Source organism: Phycomyces blakesleeanus, assembly GCF_001638985.1.
Source record: "Phycomyces blakesleeanus NRRL 1555(-) unplaced genomic scaffold PHYBLscaffold_26, whole genome shotgun sequence".
Classification (NCBI taxonomy): Eukaryota; Fungi; Mucoromycota; class Mucoromycetes; order Mucorales; family Phycomycetaceae; genus Phycomyces; species Phycomyces blakesleeanus.
Window position 1 is genome coordinate 465,631 of NW_017265159.1, and position 21,690 is coordinate 487,320.

Below are 21,690 nucleotides of genomic sequence, written 5' to 3' on the forward strand. Positions count from 1 at the left end.
TTCGATGACAAAATCTCGATATTCCTGACGCTGAGTCTGTTGGGTCTGAAGTAAATCGGAGGCCCATGTGGCCTGCAAAACTTCCATTTCTTCTGTATGTCTTGCAAATAAAGATGACAAATGATTATGTTGTTGCTGTTGATTATGGTTATGATTAATATGGTGGGTCATGTTTGAAGGAGAGAAACTAGGATCAATATCTCGTGAATGTATGGCCTGCAATGCGACCAGTTCTTGTTCAAAGGCTGTGAAATGTGCTTGGATAGATAGACCGTAGTTTTGTTCTAGTTCCAAAAGGGTATTGAATATTGCAGAGATTGGGCAATGGACCAATGTGTGATAGGCACGCGGGAAGATATCCTTTAGATTTTATTATTATTATTATTATTATTATTATTCATATAAATAAATAAATGAAGATAAAAAAAAAAGATGTACTTCTTCTGGTTTGGTATGATATTGAAGTGTATTGGCTTGATAATCTTCAATAAAGCCATTGCGTAGATTCTTGGTTGGATTGTCAGCTTTTGTTGTCAGTTCAAAGTCTAGTTTTGCCTGCTGGTTCATTGCAGCCAGGACAGTCGAGAGAATAGGAGTGGCGAGGTAGGGTTGTGTAGAGTTTGTTTTGATGAAGTGAGCGACTGCATCATTGATGTTGTCTCCTTTGTTGATTGTAATCTTTAATGGGCTTGGTTGATTTTGTAGTTTTAGGGTTGCAGTAAAAGTATTCAGGGCATGAGTGTAATGCATCTTTTTATTTTTTATTTTTTATTATTATTTTCTTATGTCTATTAAGATATACACATATGAATTATAATCAAAATATTAGATATTAAATATTTATATATATATATATATATATATATAAATATATAAAATAAGAAAAATCAAATAAAGAAAAGGTACGCGCTTTGTGTGTGTGTGTGTGTACATAGAGGATGATAATTAATTAACAATTAATAATGAATTATCATTGGCTATGTATTATAATTTTATGTACAGTGTGTATAATGTGAGTGTCTAGAGCATGTGTTTTATTTTTTATTATTATTTTATATTGATTTTCCTAGTTAAAGTTCTAGACACAATTACGACCCCATTATCGATTTTTTTTTTTTTTTACTTCTTTATCTTTCTATTTTTGTTAATAAGGGTTGATGATGTTTCAATAATAATAATAATAATATATATATATATATAATTTATTTTTGGTTTATTCCGAGACTATTATATTTTATACATTTTCGTTAGATAAAATAAAAAAGTAGTAGTATTGATTTTTACCATACAACTGGATCATGGAGTGTGGATAATGGTAGTACAGATGTTTGAAATAAATAAATAAACTAAAAAAAGCACAAGTGCATTTACAAATTTTCTTTTATCTACGCCAAAATCCAATATAAATGCATTACTATTATTATTATTGCCAAGGTTTTGAACCCTATACGAATGATAGCAATTTTACTCTTGTACATATATGTAATGGGAGTTTTATTGATTGATATCTTCATATCTTTATGTTAACCTGTCTTGTGAATATTATAATTGTTTAAATGGAATAAAAAACCAAAAAGGCAAGATCGTTGTTGTCAATTACAAAAAATCAAAAAAAGGATTATGTGTAATGTGTGTAATGTATGTAATGTGTGTAATGTGTGTAATGTGTGTAATGCGTGTGTGTGTGTAAATGAACAGGGTTTCTTGTTCTGTTTCTTTTATGGAACCATCATTCGAGAGTTAACCTTAAATAGATAAACTAAACCAAAAGATACATAATATTTATAATAAGCCATATAAATAAAATAAATAGATAAATAAATATATTTTAATATTCCAAAAAAAGCAAAGAGTAGAAATGAGTTATTTTGTTATGTGAATGTTAAAATAAAAAAAAAAAAGGTCTTTAGAGGTAAAGCTCGGGGGGTATAAAATTGTACACCAGTAAAAGAGAGAAAAAAAAAAAACCTTCTTTTTCGTATTTTATTTTGACAATTAAGGTCTGCATCTCTCCGACTTAAAAAATAAAATATATTGTATAAAAAGGCTTCTTTGTTTCCTTGTTCTTCTTCTTCTTGTTCTTGTTCTTCTTTCATTCTTTATTTCTTGTTTATATATTTTTCATATTAATTTTCTATTGGTCTTTCATTCTTCTTCTTATTATTCTTATTGGTCGTGTGTACATACAAAATATAAAAATATATAAATATAAAAATGCAGGCACTCAATTCACCTATTCAACTCTTGGTCTGTACAAACACGGCACAATTATCAGAGCTGGCAGCAATTGCAGTACCTCTTTTGTGGAGTGGTCCAAACGCGTCGAATATTAGTCCCGAACATCATTCTATATTCGTCATGTTCTGTTTCAATCTCTTAAAAGCAACCCAGCTATCAAGCTCATGTTTAATCCTCGCCCTCCACTACCTCGACCGATTTAGATATTCGGTCCTAAAATCATCATCGACGTCAAATTGTGAAGCCGAACTATTAACAGCCGCATTAATGCTGGCCAACAAATCCCTCGACGACAACGCATACAACAATCACACCTGGTCAACCGTGTCAAAGATTCCGGTCCGCAAATTAAATCAGGTCGAACGAGATCTATTGGTCGCCTTGGATTACAAGATCAACCCGACCCCTCGCCAATTCTACACATGGGCCACCCAATGTCAGTATCTCTTCAACCTCACTGCCAAAGCACAAACTCTCAGAAAATCAAACACGCCCACCAGACGTCAAACATCCACCCCAAAACTAGTGGTTCTAACCCCTTTTTACACTCAACAATCATTTCCAGTCAAGCGGTCAGCTGAAGATGCCGATTTAGAACTATCAGAGTACAACAAACGTCGATCATCTCACCATGCACACCAACATCAATCTCAATCTCAATATCAACCTCAAACACAATCACAATCACAGTCTCAAGTACAAGTACAACCTCAAATAGTACATCTTCAACCACAGCCACAACCACTCCCACTCCCACTCCCACAACCACAAATAATACATCATTTAGCACAACCTCAACACTATAATCCTGGATACCAAGTCTACCCTCCTACTATGGCTTGGACACCTGAAGCAATCATGGTCTCGACTTCGTTGAACATGTGCCGACCAATCCTCAGCTGGACCTCAGCTTCCCGCAATGTTCCCTTTGTACCGCTGTACACCAATGTATTATACCCAACCACATCCACATCAGCAGCAACTATCAACACCATGCCTTGAACCAAACTTATTTTTTTTTTAAAAAAAATTTTTCTTTGCTTTTTCTGTCAATGTGTTTTGTAACCCGCACACATAAAGTAACATTACATTACATTACATAAATAATAATAATAATAATAATAATGTATATTTTAGAATACACATGCTTTTCTTTTTAGTTTCTTTTTCTTTTTTATATATAGTTTTTAGCTTCAAGTTCTTCTTTTACTTGGCTGGCTTTGTAAGTAATGTATATTGTAAATATCTTTAATAAATAAATAAATAAATATTTAATATATAAAATGTATGTAGTGTAAAGAAGAAGAAATAAATGAATAAAAAACAAGGGCTTAGAATGTGTATAAGAGATACAACATACATGCAAAAAAAAATATTTTATCTATTACTTGAGACTGAATGTGAAATATACACAAGAAAAAAAGATACGAATAATTTATTATTAAACTTTATACCCTTTTTATTGACTTTTCCTCGCTTCTGTCTGTCTTTCTTTATATTTTTTTTTGTAAGACATTTACTGTAGTGTAACCTTGCACTCTAGTACGACAATGGAAGCCAAAGTATAAAAATATATATATATTCTTTGTTCTTCACTAAAGAACAAATAGGAGAATGGCATGATTTTTATAGATACATATGCATTCTATACATATAATATTATTATTTTTGTCTAGTAGTAGTAGTAGTAGTAGTAGTAGTAGTAGTAGTAGTAGTAGTAGTAGTAGTAGGACAGCAATCAAATTCACCTTACAAATCTGTACAAATCTGTACAAATCTGTACAAAACTGTACTAATTAGTACAAATCTAACTTCTACCAACTCAGTAACCACAGAAACTAACGTAAAGGTAACGTAAACCATAAACATTAACATACATAAAACATAAAACATAAAATAAAAAAAGGGGATTATACTAAAAAAGCAATAAAAGCTGAGCATCTTTTTTTAGTTAAATATATAGATTTTATAATATGTTGCAGCAAAAAGAACAACAATTATAAGCGTTGAGAACGAAAGCATAAAGAAAGAAATCAAGGACTTGTAACTTGTATTTTACATTTAACATTAATGTGCGTCTTATATAAATAAATGACATTTGAATATTAAATAAAAATAATGATCCTTTCGATCTCCACTCCCCCCACACACACACATCCACACGCCCACACCCACGCCCACATACATACATACATACATACATACATATATACATAGACAAATATATAACATGGCACACGGCACTTATAGCACTAAAAGTACACACGCACAAACCCTCTTTTTCCATTCAATTTTACCATTTTACCATTTTATCTCTTTTTCCTTTGCACTTAAAATATCGTTATTTTTCACTCTCCCTTTCCTCCTCCAAGAAATGTTAAACAAGGAAATAAATTTACACACAAAAAATAATAATTATTTCTCCATCATTATCATCGGCATCGATATCGCCATCGACCATTTTTATTATTGCTATTGCTGTTGCTACCAAATTTTGGATAGATTGGCAATATAAATAATATAAATAAAGAATTCTAGGTTGTTGAATACACATCACTACCACCAATAATCACATACCATATAAATTAAATAATACTTCTTTAACATTTATTTATTCAAAAGAGAATATACAAAGAAACCTCTCTCTCTTTTTCATACAAGCAAACAAATAAAATCCATTAAACAGACAAAAAATAGATAAGAAACGCAAGGGAAATTGTGTGTGTGTGTGTTTTTTTTTAAAAAAAATAAAAATAAAATAAAAGCAGAAACAATAATAATAAACATTACTCCATTACACATTTCCATCAAACAGCATCTCAATAGCTGCATTCACATTTCCTCCAGCTGCTTGCAACGCACGTATGTTCTTTGCTGCATCCCAGAATCCCATCTCATTAAGCTGCTGTAGTTGTACTTGATATCTTTCCTCAGGTGAACGATTATCAGCAGCCAATCCACCACCACCACCATTACCACCAAATCCACCAAATCTAGCTCCTGCTCCTGCCCCAGCCCCAGCTCCACCCATAAACAATGAAGCCATTTGTTGTTGAATCTGTGGATCGATAGCAGGACCATTACCAAACCCAGCAAATGGATTAGGCACACTCTGTTGCTGTTGCTGCTGCTGTTGAGGTCCACCTGCTCCTCCCATTCCTTGGAAAGCTGTGGCCATTGTGGCCATTTGTCGAATCATGTCAGGATTAGACACCATCTGTCTGAATTCAGGAGACTGCATCATATTACGCACTTCGGGTCCCATGTTCGAAAGCTGTGGGTTGGTCGCAATAATGGAATCAAGCACGGCTGGGTTCTGGAGAACGGTCGACATATACTGTGCAAACATTGGATTCTGAAGCATTTGATTCATCATGTTGGGATCCGGAGCACCAAAGCTGTTTCCCATGCCTCCAGCACCGAAGCCTGACCCAAACATACTAAAAGGGTTTGCTGCTGCTCCATCTGCACCAGGTTGAGGAGACCCACCACCGAATCCACCACCGAATGCTGCAAATGGATTGGCCATTCCAGACCCAATCCCACCAGGAACTGCATTAGGGGCCGTTTGACCAAAGATAGAACCTACAGGAGGAGGAGGAGGCGAAGAAGAAGAATTTGTTGTGGAGTTTGCTGTGTTTGATGATGTGTTTGTTGCGGATTGTGTTGAAGAGTTTTGGTTTGCTGCACCAGAAGGTGAAGATGAGTTTGCTACCAGAGAAATACAAAGGTAAAATAAATAAGTTTTTCTTTTACGTATATATATATATATATATATATATTCATTATACTTACTTGTCTTTGGTTGGGCTCCTTTAACCATGTGAACTGTGTTTCCATCTGCAATCTTGTAGGTCTCAAGTGTGGTGTCGTCTTTGAGAACGCGACCAGAATAGATAAGACGTTGTCTTTCGACAGGAACCTCTGTCTTTTCTTCGATTGCCTTTTTCAATTCTTCGACTGTTTTGGTAGTGTCGATGGCAATGACAAACTTGCCATCACTGGAAGTCTTTACATTGATGTTGATAGTAGACATTTGATAAGTTGAAAATTATAACAAAAAATAAAAGTATGTAGTATATTAAATATAAGATTTGATATATATATAAAAATAAAATAAAGAAAGAAAGAGCTACTACAACTGTTGCTTGTTACTTGTTAGTATTATTATTATTATTATAGTATCTTTTAAGAAAAAGAAAAAAAAAGTATATATATATATATATAAAGGATATACTATTACGTGTATAGTAGTATAATAGTAATATTAATGGTAATAGTAATATTAAAAGACTATATAAATCAAGCCTAATAAACTTCTCGCTCTTTCCATCCCTTCTTTTCCCTTGGTGACGTGTCAATCTATATATGGAACAATTAACTTTGACCCGTGTCACTACAGCTTTTAGTAATATAATTAGCAAACAGTCTGTAAGAAGAGCAAAGTATATAAATGTGTGTTATATTAAGAAGATTATAAATATAAGAACAAATAAATAAAAAAAGGTACGTTTTTGAACAAATAAATAAATAATAAAAAAAGGTACAAAATTCAAAAGTCTGTTCTTTTGTGTTTATAATACAATTATACATAGCATATTATGTTTTATACTCAAGTTTTGGGCCGACTGGTCAAAGTCAAAAGAGCCCAGCTACCCAAAATAAAAAATATATATATAAAATAAATATTTTGTTTATTTATTTATAATAGAGTTTTAACTACTTGGGCTTTACAATCATTACAATTCAATAATAGCCGTCAGATATACCAGCTGGTTTGCCCTTTCTTTCTTTCCTTCTTTTCTTGCATACATATCCATTATTTTTATGCTTTAAAATAAAGAAAATCAAGTGCAGACTGGATCATTATCTTACCTCCTTATCTTTGTTATCTTTATTGTCTGCTTATTCATAATAAACTGACCAGCTATATAACTCTGCTGCAGATATAACTATGAAAATACTAACTCGTATCTAGAGTACTTTCTTTTAGCTTCTTAGTTCATCTCCTCTATATACCACCTATCTTCTAAGACAAAAAAATCTGACCTGACAGCAAGGTAAAACAGAAAATGAATTCGTTCATCTCATTTAAAGCAACACTTCTCAGGTATACATGTTGAATGCAAAAAAAAACAAACACTTTTTCAGTACTAGTGCAGTTAGGAACAATAGACATCTTACAGAATTATCTTTGTGTATACATATCATTCGTATGTCTAGAATAAGAAACTGGGAAGCTTAAGCCGGAGTGTCTAGACAGACAGGCAATAGGAGGAATAATAACGACAGTAGTAACTTTTCTGGAACTCACTGGAAAATGTTATATATATGTGTGTGTGTGTATATATAAGTGGCGAGAAAAAAAAAGCACATATACTACTAGAGAATGTTGGTAACCATAAAGCATTTATTACACTTCTTTTTTTTAAAAAAAAATCGAAGTTTTAGTATTATTGTTTCAATGTAATATGCACTACAAAAATGTACATGTATTATAGTGCCCGAAAGACATCTATATTATTTTTCTTTATCCAACTCCTCGAGCTCAAATACGCTCAATTTGACAGTGATACCTCCAATTTGAAATATCGTTTGCAATGTTCTTACTATGGTATATACCCTACAATCAAGTGAAGTATATATTCCACAACCAAACACCGGTTTCTTCTTGCTAATGAGCCTGACAAGTTAATAATCCACGGAACTGTTACATGCCAGGCACACATACACTACACACGTTATAGTACAAACCGACCATCACACAATAGTGATTTGAATAGTGACTGATATGAAACAATATTATTTGACTCTCCTTAATAATAATAATAACACTCTTACATCTAATATATATATATAGCTAAATTAACATGATGCGGGAAGAAGCTAAAATAACTATTGCGTCAGGACCTTCCAAAAGGTAACCGTTTCAATTATTGATTTGATATTTGGAAAATTGGGCGATAAGTTTATGAGTCCGGAATATTACATTGATACCATTATGTCAACTGAATTGTATCAAGTATAGGCTTAGACACGTATAGGAGAAATAAGTTGACATATTACGGTGTTTTTTTTTTTAGATATAAATAAATCTGAAAGGTAACAAGCTCATTAGAAAGATGTTCTATTGTGGGTAGAGGAACTTCCAAACCCATTTTTTCTTTCTTTATTTCTTTCTTTCAAGCACGAACCTAGATGGTAAGATTGATTAGGACTTGACAAAATGAAGGTTCTGGCTTAAGATTAAGACAAGGCCAAATTTGGCTAATGACACGTAGTACAACATACTCGCATAGTCTTCAATTGTACCACACTCTGTGCGGCTTGAAGGATTAGGGATTTATTTTAGTTGGTCCTATAGACCTCAAGCAAATGATCAGAACTTGGAAAAGACCACAGTTGTTGTGGATTTTGTGGCTGTAAGTTGGGCACATATGCTGCTGATGGTTAGAACAAACGTATGGAATTAAAAAGAACTTGTAAAAAAAAAGAGGGACAATTTGTTTCTTTTGTATCAATATTACTTGATAAGTTATCCAAAGATACTGGGGCGTATATTACAAAGAGACAAGGGATTTCTTGGATTTCTGTGTAATCTTAACCTTTCATATTTCTATTACTCTCTGTCTCTCTTTAGCTCAAGTGTCTCATGGTTCGTTTCAATTTTTCTGTTATATAAGAATCTATTGGAATTCAAATCAGCGCCACTTATCTTGTATGAAACAAGGTACCGAGCAAAGAATCTCTGTGCACACACACACACACATATATATATATTTGGTTCTATTTTATGAAAGTGTCTCTTAATGTAAAAGAGAGCAACTTGCTAGCCGGAGATTAATAGATAAAAAGATTGACCAAGCTCAGCCATTTATTTTTATCATTGGATTAAACTCAATATTTAGCTTCACTTACTACAAGCCTTAACATACAAGCACAGTTAGTATAAGGAGGAAGGTGAATAGAATGGAATGAAAGAGGAGGAATATCCTTCAATTTAGTAATAAATTAAAGGAAAGGAAATGTAAAAGATGAGGGATAAAGGTAAACCAACTCAATACATTAAAAGAGAAATTGGCTCTAATTTTCTTTTAATTATTATTTTAGTGCTATGAAATCAATACACAAAAGCTCTATGCCTTTTATATATTGCCACTTGGTCTTTGATTTTTTTTATTTTATTTTTTCAATCTCATTGGGGATCTTTGCTCTTTTTGTCATTAAAAATTAAAAATCAAAGCCAAGATCAAGTGAAACCTATTATATGTGTATAAAAATATAATAATTTACTCAGCCTTCATTCTCTCTCTTTCTTTTTTTGGCTTTTTTTTTTATTATTATCATTAAACAAATTATCTTGAGCTAATCTATATATTAAAAAGATAATAATTCTTATTATTTTGAGTATTTCAAATAAAGTACCTGCTTTCATTTAGGTCTTTACATTTCTTTACTCACACAACCAAGAAGTATGCGTAAAGATATGTGCCTTTGTTTTACTCTTCTTTTTTTTTTTTTAAAAAAAAAAAAAGAAAGACGAGACCTTTCTGGGATAAACCCGCCCGGAGTCCTAAAAAAAAAGGAAGGAAGACCAAACGTTTACTAGGCAAATCCCACTTTAAGTGTAACTTATATTATTATTTTTTGAAATTTTAATGACGTTCCTGTTTTTTACCTTCTTCCTCTTCTCATCATGGAACGTCTACCCAAAAAACGCACTTTAATCATTGGTGTGGCCATATTCTTCTGTCTCTCTCTGGGAGCGGTTCTTATGAGATCCGAGAAGGTTAATGCCGGCTACCTATCACCAGAATCAGATGAGTCCCTGTCTGTGGACAGTATCATTGGAGCCGAAGAAGCCTGGAGACCCAAGGCATTTGATCCCCCAAGTGATGCAGTAGCAAAAGCAGTAGCAGCAAACGTCAAAAAGTCAAAATCAAACAATGTTCTCCTCACAGCAGTAGCAAACAACGGAATGGCCGATTATACACTCAACTGGATTGAATCCCTTAAACGATGCAAGTTGGATGACAAGTATCTCGTATTCGCAATTGACCAGGCTCTGGTCGATACGATGACAAAGAATGGCTATGGTGATCATGTAATCATGATTCCTGAGGACTGGTTCCATCAGAAACTTGATGACAAGTTTGCCAAATGGCAAGATAAGAGTTATACACCAATCACCCATTCCAAGACACTTGTGGTCGAGCGTCTTTTGTATATGGACATCACTGTCTGGTTCTCGGATGTTGACATCGTATTCATGTCTCCAGAAATCTACAACTATCTGATCTTTAAGCTTTCTTCCCGAAAGACGACCGAAGCCCTCTATAGTCAGGAAACCGAACAGCATATCATCAATTCTGGCTTCTATGTGATGCGTCCCACAGACCTCAACAAGAAGGTCTTGCACGACTCAATCGTCATCCAGGATCACCGTCCTGATGTTACCCAACAGGGGGCCATCAATATGGTGCTGGATGAGATCAACCTTAGCTATCACTCTAGCCCTATTGCACTCTTGGATCTGGCCTTGTTCCCTCAGGGTCGTCTTTATTTTGAGAGAAATATACCGGTCAAGTATGGATTTCAGCCCATGATTGTCCATGCCAACTACCGTATTGGAGAAGAAAAGAAGAAGTCCCTCCAGGATGCCAAGTTGTGGTATATTGATTAAAGTGTATATATAAATATATTACTACTCTCCGTCAATTATTATAGAATTAAATACCGATACTATCAGCAACCCTGTCTTTCTATCTATACACATATACACACAATAAAGATAAGATAAGATAAGATGAGTAATGAATGAATGAAAGAAAGAAAGAGTGAAATGAATGGAGAAATGGACTGGCTTGTAAAAAAAAATAAAGAAACTCCTGTGCGCTCGGGGTGGATTCTGGCGATACTGATCTGCTAGCATATAAAAAAGAAGAGAAAAGGCGATGGAAAGAGACAAAGAGATAGAGAGTATATATATATATAAGTACGGGTACGAGTGTGAATATCGAACATTAGACTAGGTCTACTGCAGGAGTTAGGAGGATCTTTGTTTTTTTTTTTGGTTTTTTTTTTTTTGGTTTTGCTCGAGGAGGAATATAAATGGGCCAAACATAAAAAAGTTCTAGGTCAGTGCCACAAATGCAGTCATTAGGGAAATGCAATGAAATACATTAGATTTGGGTTAAACTGAATTAAATCGAATCGAATCAAATCGAACCGATGGAATCGATGGAATCAAGCGAGCAGGCAACTAAGCAGGCAAGCAAGCAAGAAGGTAAAGGGGTGATGAGAAAAAGGGAATTATTACACTACAGCAGACCAACTGTCCGTAGATTGTTCTTCATAATAATATCGTTAATTGCTGACATGACAAACTTGATTTGTTGTGTATCTGTTGCACATGTAAAATGGGTATAAAGCTGCTTTGTTTTGGATTGATTTAGGTGCACAAATTGGTTGAGGATGTAGTCTGAGGCTGGCTCAAACTGATTTGGCCCTAGAAGACAATAATGTTTATTAGTTGTCCTTTTATATATATATATATATTTATTTATTTATTTCTATCTTTCTTCGTCTTTATCTTATTCTTCTTTCTCTTAATTTTCCTTTAATTTTTTTATTTTTATTTCAAGGCTTACCATCGTAGTCTGGAAACTTCTCTTTCAAAGGATGCTTCAAGAGCTTCTCTCGAAAAATGTCAATCTTGTTTAAAAACAAGATAATGGATGTCTTTATAAACCATTTTGAGTTACAGATAGAATTAAACAAGGTCAAGCCTTCGTCCATTCGGTTCTACAGGAAACAGGGTTACGATCAATCCTAACCAAAGAACTATTCTTGTATGCTTTACCACTGTTTCATCTTCAATCAAAACTTGGTCATATTCAGAAAGTGCGACCATGAATATAATCGATGTTACGTTTTCGAAGCAATGGATCCACTTTTTTCGTTCGGAGCGCTGGCCTCCCACATCGAACATGCGATAGGTAAAGGTGCCGATGACAAAGGTGGTTTCTGTTATACCGGTTGTTTTTATACGAGTTCGTAGTACGTCTTGGTCAGTTGGTATATAGTTGCTTTCACCAATGCGATCAATTGAATCAAAGTAACTTGAAACACCAAAAAAAAATGAGATGCACGTTTTTGGAAAATAGTTGGCAGTCATGTAGAGACTTACTATTTGGCAGAGTCGTTCAATTGGTATTCTCGGCTTACTTCGAACACACTCTGAAGGTTACTGTCTTTCCAAAGGATTCTTATAGCCGTGGTTACTTCTGTAGGTAGTTCTTCGTAGGTAACGCAGGATGGTAATTCTAGTATGACGGCTGCATAACTCCAGCTGTCCGCATTCTTTAGCCAAACTCCTCTTCCTTTCATTGCCTTCAAGATGACCTGCATCGAATGTACAGTGTTGGAAAAAATGATTTCTTTGAATGCCTGCCGTTCGTCTGGAGTGTATCCACCGTCGTGAATAAGTTTCATCTGTTTGAGAATCGTGGACTTTCCAGACTCGCCAGCGCCTGTCGATAGAATAATAAACTAATTAACGGCCAATCTTTATATATATATATATATATATATATATTGTTGTTGTTGTTGTTGTTGTTGTTGCTGTTGCTGTTGTTGTTGTTGCTGGGATAAACGTACCCAATAGTAGCATTTTTACTTGCTGACTCATATTCTGCTTATCTTGCCTTAGTTGGCTTTCGATTTCCTGGTTACGAGCTTTACCCTCGTGGACCTCATTAGATTGACAGCACCCCATGTCACGTAGCTATATAGCAAACGATACAGAACCAAAATTGTGGTCTTCTGTTTCTTTTTGGAACACTCTTCTTAACCCTTTCAAGAAAGAAAGAGAGGAATAAAGAAAGTACAAAAAAAAGACAAAATAAAGGTAAATATAACGAAAAGAGAGAAAATCTTTTCTATATCTTTTTTTTTATGGGCAGGTTTAATATAAGTAGTATTTAATCTCTTTGGCTATGCTCCCCATCCCTCCCCAGTAACACCCCAGACCTCCCAAGTGTTTTCTCGATCATGCTTAATAGAATCCAAGGCAAACATTGCATTCCCCTTTTTTTGTATGTACTATATACTGTACTGTACTGTACTGTACTGTATACATGTATGTATGTATGTATGTATGTATGTGTGTGTATACTGTATGGTTATTTTGAGGAAGAATATATATATATATAAAATCAACGATTGTCCTTACATTTGACATGCTTTTGCAACACAAACAAGCAACGCATTCTGTACAACCACAACTACAACCAGAACCACAAACATATACACACAAAACTTTAAACTATAATAATAATAATAATATATAACAAACAAATATAGATGATCATTTCTTTTGACTTTCAATAATAACCTATTAGGGCTTGACAGTTTCTTTAAGAACACACACACACACGCACATACATACATAAACATAAACATAAACATAAACACTCATAAATACATAGAGATTGATAGAGAGATAGAGAGACTAGAAGAATAAGAGTAAGAAGACTAAGAAGACTAGGAATAAGAAGGTCGTCATCATAGGTGCATATCTAAAAGAAAGAAAGAAAGAAAGATATATATAAAAGGGAAAATAAAGAAAATACACGGATAAATATTGTGGGATCTTTATGATTCTTTTTAACAATTACTTGGCCTTACAAGCAGTAATGAATGAACCAAATAATACACCCACCCACCCACACACACACACACACATATATATATATATGTGTGTGTGTATGTATGTATGTATGTGTATGTATATATATTTATGCTGTTAGTTTTCAATAAAACAGAAGAACTGACACAGGAGACTCCTGCGTAAAAAAAAGAAAAGAAATTGCACTGCTTTTATTTTTTTTATATATACTTTTTCTCTCTCTCTAGAAATCAGAAGACATGAGGTACAATAGGTGATAAAAAGGATAAATAAGTCCTTGAGTGATAAACAGTAGCTGGTAGGGGTAAAGAAGTGCGCCGAAACTAATTTCCTTTTTTCTTGGGTTGTCCTAAAGGTTTGTCTTATATTTTTTATTCTGCTTATATTGAGAGAGAGAGTGTGTGTGGGTATGAGAGAAATTCTAATAGGCAATATATTTTTTTCTGTCAATTGTCAATAGTATTGTCATTATTATCATCATCAAAAGAACTTGGTTACTACCACAAACAAACAAGCAAAAGAAGAAGAAGAAGATTGTATTATTGAATGGTATTTTGATCTCAGAAATATATTATATTTTAACTATCTAGAAAGTATATTCCAATCAATCGAATGCATTGTACTGTTTGTTGATAAAGAGTACAATACATACGGGGAAAGTAAATACAATGTACTTGTAGCCCCCCCTTCACCTTCTTCTTCCTCTTTACCTCTATCTTCTTCTTCTTTTCAGGAGAATATATAGATATGTATGAGTCTGATCGAGTATTAATTAACTATAATACTTTTAGCTATATTTGTATTGGTAAATGTACATATATATAAACATTAACAGGCTCAATTGATCTGACAATCAACAAATCTTCAAAACAATTTATATAATAAAGCCTTATCCAACCAACAGTATGTCGTATGGCTTTGTCTACGATTACAGAATTGGTTAATGCGGTAACAGTAAAATACAATACATAAGCACCTCATCTTACCCCCCAAAGATAGAAAGAGAGAGAGAGAGAAAGCAATTGTATTAATTGCCCACATAATCCAAGTAACCCAAAAAAAATGAGCCTTGAAGCAATGATCTGCAGTTTGCATGCTTCATTAATATCATCGTTATTGACATTTATATATTTATTTTCACAACAAAGAGTCATAGCAACTCGCAGCCCAGGTCTAGTAATGGCTCCTGGGATCTAGTATCGGCTGCATTCTTTAAACTTCTATATAGTTTTTTTTTAAAAAAAACCAGAAACGCATCTATAAACGCAACTCGTGCATTTCCAGATAAAATCAGCTTTCAATATGTGCAAATTATATATATAAATAAAAAATAATTGAGCTCATAATGTTATATTTCTTGGTTTTTTCTTTCTTTATTTATTTAAATAATTAAAAAGGGAGGGAGTTGAGGAGTTTACTGACCATAGAATATCTTTATGGTTTCTTCTTTTAACCTATTCCACTACGAAGTACTGACGGACGACTTATTTTTAATTTATTTTTTTTTGCTTACCAGATATTAAAAGAAGGAAGGAAAGGAATTGGATCTAGAGTCTAAAACAAAAGAAGCCCAGGTTCTACGATCGCTCTTATGACCGTTTTGATTGATCCAAATATTCTTTTATTTATTCAGGAATCAACTACAACCAAATCAGTTAACTCATTCATTAAACACATTTGTCTGTGCTGGCGTGCGAGTATCGGCCAACGACACAGACAGAAATACTTTTTTTTTGCATTTTCGATCATAGTAATAGCAATCGATTATTTATATTATATGTATCTGTATTAGATTTTTCTAATGATGAGATCTATAACCTATCTATTATTATTATATAGATATTTCCTGTTAGTGTGCATAATTTGCGAATAGTTGCATTTTTATGTGGCAATAATTAATCGAAAATATCACGGATTCTGGGTTTCTTACGCAACTTTCTCTTGTAGCATGTGCGTTTTACTTGACATTTTTTACGATTATCCAAACGCATGGCGCGTCATGTTGACGCAAAGTGTATCTGTCTGCAGTCAGAATTAAGTATCCGCGTTGAGAGAGGATTAACAAAAATAATAATAATAATGATAATAATAAAAGCCTTTTTTTTGTAAATACCCATGACGAGTTATTTCGTCAGATACAATATATATATATATATATATACACTGTATATATTGTATTTCTGTTTTCTACTGCTATTATGTGGTTGAGCTACAGAATTGGCCACCACATATATATATACACACACATACACAAAAGAGTAAGGGATGGGATATAGAGGAGTTCTTTAGAAGTTCTTTTTTTTCCCTTCTCGATCTGTATTTTTCAGACTAAGCCGCCAATTTTAAGGTCAGACCAGCCCAACAAAAAAAAGCGTAAGAATAAGAATGGATCTTGCTTACAATAATAATATTATTTATTTGGATCAAAGTACATCAAAAGGCTAATATCTGATTGTATTTACTGTAGTATTTCTCCTGAGTTTTACCAAATGATAAAGACATTAACTGTATATATATATATGTATACATGTAGTATTATTACAAAGAGAGAGATAGAGAGAGAGGATGAAAAGGAAATTTTTGGGGATAATATGAAATTATAGAGGTTTTTTTAAGAAAAAAAAAGAAGCAATTGCTTCAATTGACTTCTTGAATGCGTTAGCGCACATATATTGGTAAATCACATGCGGCCTAAGATGTGAGGAGCTAATTGAGCAGAGTATATGTTCAATCTGCATATACACAATGGATCATGTTTTACATCAAAATGGTGGATCTTTTTTTTTAACAAAAGAAAGCAGAAAATGACTATATTGAAATCTTGAAAAGGCACTGTTATTATTATACTTTATAAAGAGCTCATATAGATATATTTATTAACAAGCTATATAATGAACAAAAGAAGACATATATAGCCTATGCTTAACATAAATTACAGTTGAGCTTAATTATGATTAATAGTGTTGCATTCATAATCATATATCAGAACAAGTATTTTTTTTTTAAATAAAATAAAATGGAATAATATTTATAGTCCATTATTCTGTACTGATTTTCTGTATAGTATACTTACATTCACTATGTAATTCAAGTCGATTTATAATGATTTAACGGAAGCCAATTCCTTTGAAAGTTCAATTTTATATGTGTATGTGTATCACTTTTATATTTCCTTGCTTAAAATTAAAAAAAAAAAACTAAGGTTAGAGTACAGCTTGAAAGGAAGGAAAAAAGAAAAAGGAAGGGATGAGATAAAATTGGGAGTAATCAAGGAGATGAGTATGTTTGTTATTTTCTTTTTCAAACGCTTGGTAAAAGAAAAAGAAAGAGGGTACTTGCTCCCTTCATTTAATTGAAATAAGATTCCTTTATTTATTTCCTTGAATAGATTCATAAATGAATTGATAAAGAAGTATTATATCTTAAGCCTCTTTCCAAAAAATGGTAGGGATTTATTACTATTATTTATTTCATTTTATGAAAAAGAAACTTTAAATACTACCTTATATTAATTTTTTTTTTTTAAAAAAAAAAAGATTTATTATTTTGAATAGAAAAGTAAACAAGGTGGTGCAATGTGGCTAGATACTCTCCAAAAGCCTTTTACAGAAAGTATATATTTTGCTATAGATACACGACAAACTTTTATGTATATGTATACGTATATACCTTATTATTATATTATTAGGTTATCTCTGAATAGAATGTCTTATTCTGTACTATCCTTCATTGCTAAGGGGAGAGAGAAAACCTCCTTGGCGGTATATGAATAATGTTTTTTTTTAAAAAAAAAAATTGAGTGTAGAATTTGTGTGTAGCGTAATGTAGTGTAGTATAGTGTAGTGTAGTGTAGTGTGTTTACCTCACTTGGTTTATTTTAGTTTGTCTTGGTTTGATTGTTTATTGATCAAGATCCTGCGAGAGCTCTAGTGACTTAACCATGATTACCTAAAGAGGTGTCAAAAGTAAAGTGCTTACTAAGCATTGATTAAACCAGATTACTTGCAAATAATCCGACCAAATTACAACTTCATCCACATTGCTAATCCAGAAACAAAAGAATCTCATATAATAGTGCAAAATATGGACGTTTTTTCTTCTAAAAAAAGAAATTGAGCAAATAAAATATGCATATTGCTCTATAGGTTTAATAATACAATACTATTATTGTTAAATCAGGATTTTGTTTAATCAATTGCAAAATGGCAATCGCATTGTCTTACTTTCACGTCATGTCCAAGCTATGACGCAATACTGGATTTGCCTTTTTCCCTTTAAACCATATCAGACAAAGAAACCTATTGGAATCTAATACTATTAAGATATTATGTCTAACTTCTTCTTCTTCTTTTTTCACTACTACTGCTATTGCTGCTTGTTACATGAATTGATTAGATGATTAATTAATTAAATGAATTTAAGAGAGATGTGTTTCTGCCTATGAATATCTGGTAATATATATATCTCTATACCTTGAGTTCAAAAGAGAACGGGCAAGATCAAATGTTTTCTTACTTTAACATTTGGAAAAGAAGATCGTTATTTTCACCCTGTCAAAGCTTTGTTACCAAACTTTGAAATACATATAGTACATAAAAAGTAAAGGCGGGCTATCTGCATCTTGCCCGCTCAACTTCCGCTCGACTCCTTGCAAACTAAAGGACATCTTTCAATCTGCACTTGGCCCTGTTGTTACACATCTTCCGTTGCTTTTTAACATTTAAACATATTGCTAATAAAACAAAAGGCGTTGGTTGTTTAATTAGATACATTTGTTCAAGAGCATGTCTTTAACAATGATGATGTGTTAAAATAGATAACAATATATTGTTATTCTTAACATATATATGTAAAGCTATAACAAGTTATCATGAAAAGGTCCATTATAATCATATACCTGCTTTTGAAGATGCGAACAGTGCATAATATATCAATAAGCCTAGACTCATTTTAATACACATATTCTCCTATTTGCTCTTTAACAATATATATATATATAATATAAAGGACTATTTGTTGGTACTATTCCTAATTGAGTCAATACTTAGCTTTTACAGCCTATGCGTCAGAAATTTGTCTTGACTTGTTGAGAGTAGTACCACAGTGAGATTGAATAAAGACCCTTGGTCCAGTCCAGTCCGACTATTAACAGCACTAGTAGCAAAATACCTGTTTTTTTTTTTTTTTAAAAAAAAAAAAAGATTTTATGAATATGAATTCATATCTACACGAGTTCAATTTGGGATTAGATGCGTAAAATTAAAAAGTATTTGATCATAGACAGTACACTTATAAACCATATGTTTTTTTTTAAAAAAAAAATCAGTAATTTTACGCATTGTTCCATACTGATTGTTTGGTTTTTTTTGTAATAATTTTCTTATGTATTCTCTATATCATTAAGATAAAAGGAAAGTAAAGAGATCATAATTTAAATCAAAGATTTGAAATTTAATCTTGTACTTCTTTGCTCATTTTCTATTATTACTTATTATAAGAGCAAACCAACATACAACCGATTATCTGGTTTTGATATCCAAAGCTTGGGTTGAAAATAATAGCCATATTGAAATAATCGTAGGCCGACGGGCCACACAATTAAGCTTTTATTTTAATAAAACTGGCTTAGATTATGGGAATCATTTGGTAAATGATGTCATGTAACAAAGTACAGTAAATAGCCTTGGGCTGTCAGCGTATGTGCGTATGTGTGTGTGTGTGTGTATATATATTTTAAAAATAAAAAATTTTAAAAAACAAAATGAGAGAAAGAAAAATATATATAAAGCACAATATTTTAGATGAATTTTGGATTATAATTATCAACCTTTTCTTTCACAAACACAAACACACAATATCCAAAACAAAAAATGCCTTCCATGACTAACAACACTACTGCTGCTACATCCAAAGTTCGCATGAGCTCTTTCAACCAGCCAAGAAGCGATCGCTCAGGTGTCTCCAGAGAAGAACTTTTGAAAATGGCCAAAGCCGAGTACTCCCGCCAATTGACCAGATACACTGAAAAACAGTTGAGAAGACGCATCTCTACCGAACACAGATCCCACAGCCATTGTTCCCAGCCAGCAACTGAACAACGTAGCGCTGCCTGTTAAGAAAAAGAAGAACAAGAACAAGATGATATAGTGATATATATATATACATATGTATTACTAGCTTTCTCATATGTCGTAATTTTTATTCTTTATCCTTGTCTTTTTTTTTTCCTTTTTTTACTGTATACCCTTTTCTTTATTCTTTACTTGTAAATACCAACTCTAGTTCTTTATTCTTGTACATTCCTCAAGGGCTAGTTTCTATAAGATAAAGAAGAGGATAGTGATAACAATAATAAAAATAAAAAAACAAGTGCAAAAATTGTACAAAATCTACAAACAAAGTATGCTTCTTTATGGTCATTAAGAGAGAAAAAAAGAGGGAGATAAAGGAACAAGTGTAAACATAAATTAAATAGACGCGTGTGTTTTGTTTTGAAAAGTGTACATATTAATACATGTGCTTCACTTATATAACTTGTCTTAATAATATTTGTTGATACTGATATGATCACATACAATTCAAAATATATACTTACCAGCTAAAACAAGTATGCAAATATATATCAATACAGTACAGAAACAAAAGACCCTTTTTAATCAATTCACTTGGTTGCTTCAAATTCAAATTAACTGACGCGTTGAGGTTATGAGCATATTTGCGAGGGTGTGAGTTTCCCATCGAGTTACTATAAGAAATACCTTTCTTTTTTAGCATGGAAAAATTTTATCAAATGTATATTCATATGATATTAACAAAATATAGTCTGATATTTCCTTTTCTCTCTCTCTCTCTCTTTTTTTTTAGACTCATAAAATATTTTTTATATATGCATTTATACGTATATAATAAAGAAATGTACCTAAACTTTTGAGCATCTTATTCAATAAGAACGAATCATTTGGTTGCTCTTTATTTCGTGTATATTCTCCTACTAACATGTTCTTATGGCTTCTAAAGCTTCGATTAACTAAAATAAAAAAAGAAAGACTTTATTTTAGCAGCCTGTGTACTGTGTAAAAATATTTTAGAGCGACCAAATGACGACAAATAAGAGAAGGGTATCAATAGACCACTTACAAAAGGGAGAATATCCCCTTATAACGGACTAAATCTAGCCTCTTCTCGATATTATAGCTTATTCTATTATACAATAAACATACCAATCAATTGGTCAATTGAACATATATAAATATATAATTAAATTCTGTAAGATAGACAATAGATTAAGATACGTCATATTTCAATGTAATTATCATTATTTTATATTATATTATATTTTAACTCAAATCCACATATATATGCAAAAACATACACTTACACTACTAACGTCACTTACTAGCCTGGTTTAGCTTAATACATAGACAGAGTTTATCATTCAAGTAAAGACAACAAGGCGATTTGTTTATCGTATAGTCTGATCGCACGCATGCCGTATGCTTCGGTCTCTTTCTCCTGCTTTCTAATCACCTGTTCCAACTATCAAATATCTACAAGAGACCATTCTGAAAATAGAGTAATCTTTATCATGTTTTTTGAACTGTAAGAAAATAAACCTACACTAGCATTATGTGGCTGATTTATGAATACTATATATAAATTCGTGCATGTGTGTTTTTTTCTTTAAGTAATCATAAGCTTATAATAAAATATAGAGTATCTGTTTTATTAATGGTTTCCTACTCTATTTAGTGATTAGTTTATTT

The 21,690-nt window shown here is 32.5% G+C and overlaps 6 protein-coding genes across 6 annotated transcripts; 4 read left to right on the forward strand and 2 right to left on the reverse strand.

Annotated features, from left to right (window-relative positions):
• Positions 1–2,214: 2,214 nt before the first annotated feature.
• On the forward strand, positions 2,215–3,550 carry PHYBLDRAFT_69227 (cyclin; the record flags this gene model as incomplete). The annotated part of the gene is made up of 3 exons (XM_018442068.1): positions 2,215–3,186; positions 3,423–3,460; positions 3,532–3,550. 3 exons carry the CDS (start codon positions 2,215–2,217, stop codon positions 3,548–3,550), a joined length of 1,029 nt encoding a protein of 342 aa, XP_018286194.1.
• Positions 3,551–4,819: 1,269 nt separating this feature from the next.
• PHYBLDRAFT_127808 (hypothetical protein) lies at positions 4,820–6,522 on the reverse strand. The gene is made up of 2 exons (XM_018429188.1): positions 6,034–6,522; positions 4,820–5,949 (listed from the first exon to the last, which is right to left on the reverse strand). Exons 1-2 carry the CDS (start codon positions 6,272–6,274, stop codon positions 5,033–5,035), a joined length of 1,158 nt encoding a protein of 385 aa, XP_018286195.1. The 5' UTR covers positions 6,275–6,522; the 3' UTR covers positions 4,820–5,032.
• A 1,200-nt stretch (positions 6,523–7,722) lies between these two features.
• PHYBLDRAFT_69229 (hypothetical protein) lies at positions 7,723–9,408 on the forward strand (the record flags this gene model as incomplete). Its single annotated transcript, XM_018442069.1, has 4 exons — positions 7,723–7,871; positions 8,146–8,260; positions 8,538–8,660; positions 9,349–9,408. The coding sequence occupies 4 exons, from the start codon at positions 7,723–7,725 to the stop codon at positions 9,406–9,408; spliced, it is 447 nt and encodes a 148-aa protein (XP_018286196.1).
• A 926-nt stretch (positions 9,409–10,334) lies between these two features.
• Positions 10,335–11,045, forward strand: PHYBLDRAFT_160252 (glycosyltransferase family 77 protein). Its single transcript, XM_018434148.1, has one exon. The coding sequence runs from the start codon at positions 10,349–10,351 to the stop codon at positions 10,919–10,921; it is 573 nt and encodes a 190-aa protein (XP_018286197.1). The 5' UTR covers positions 10,335–10,348; the 3' UTR covers positions 10,922–11,045.
• Positions 11,046–11,558: 513 nt separating this feature from the next.
• Positions 11,559–13,015, reverse strand: PHYBLDRAFT_117859 (G protein alpha subunit; the record flags this gene model as incomplete). The annotated part of the gene is made up of 5 exons (XM_018428599.1): positions 11,559–11,746; positions 11,889–12,042; positions 12,101–12,359; positions 12,428–12,770; positions 12,898–13,015. 5 exons carry the CDS (start codon positions 13,013–13,015, stop codon positions 11,559–11,561), a joined length of 1,062 nt encoding a protein of 353 aa, XP_018286198.1.
• A 6,782-nt stretch (positions 13,016–19,797) lies between these two features.
• On the forward strand, positions 19,798–20,241 carry PHYBLDRAFT_150824 (hypothetical protein; the record flags this gene model as incomplete). Its single annotated transcript, XM_018432552.1, has 2 exons — positions 19,798–20,038; positions 20,210–20,241. The coding sequence occupies 2 exons, from the start codon at positions 19,798–19,800 to the stop codon at positions 20,239–20,241; spliced, it is 273 nt and encodes a 90-aa protein (XP_018286199.1).
• Positions 20,242–21,690: the final 1,449 nt, after the last annotated feature.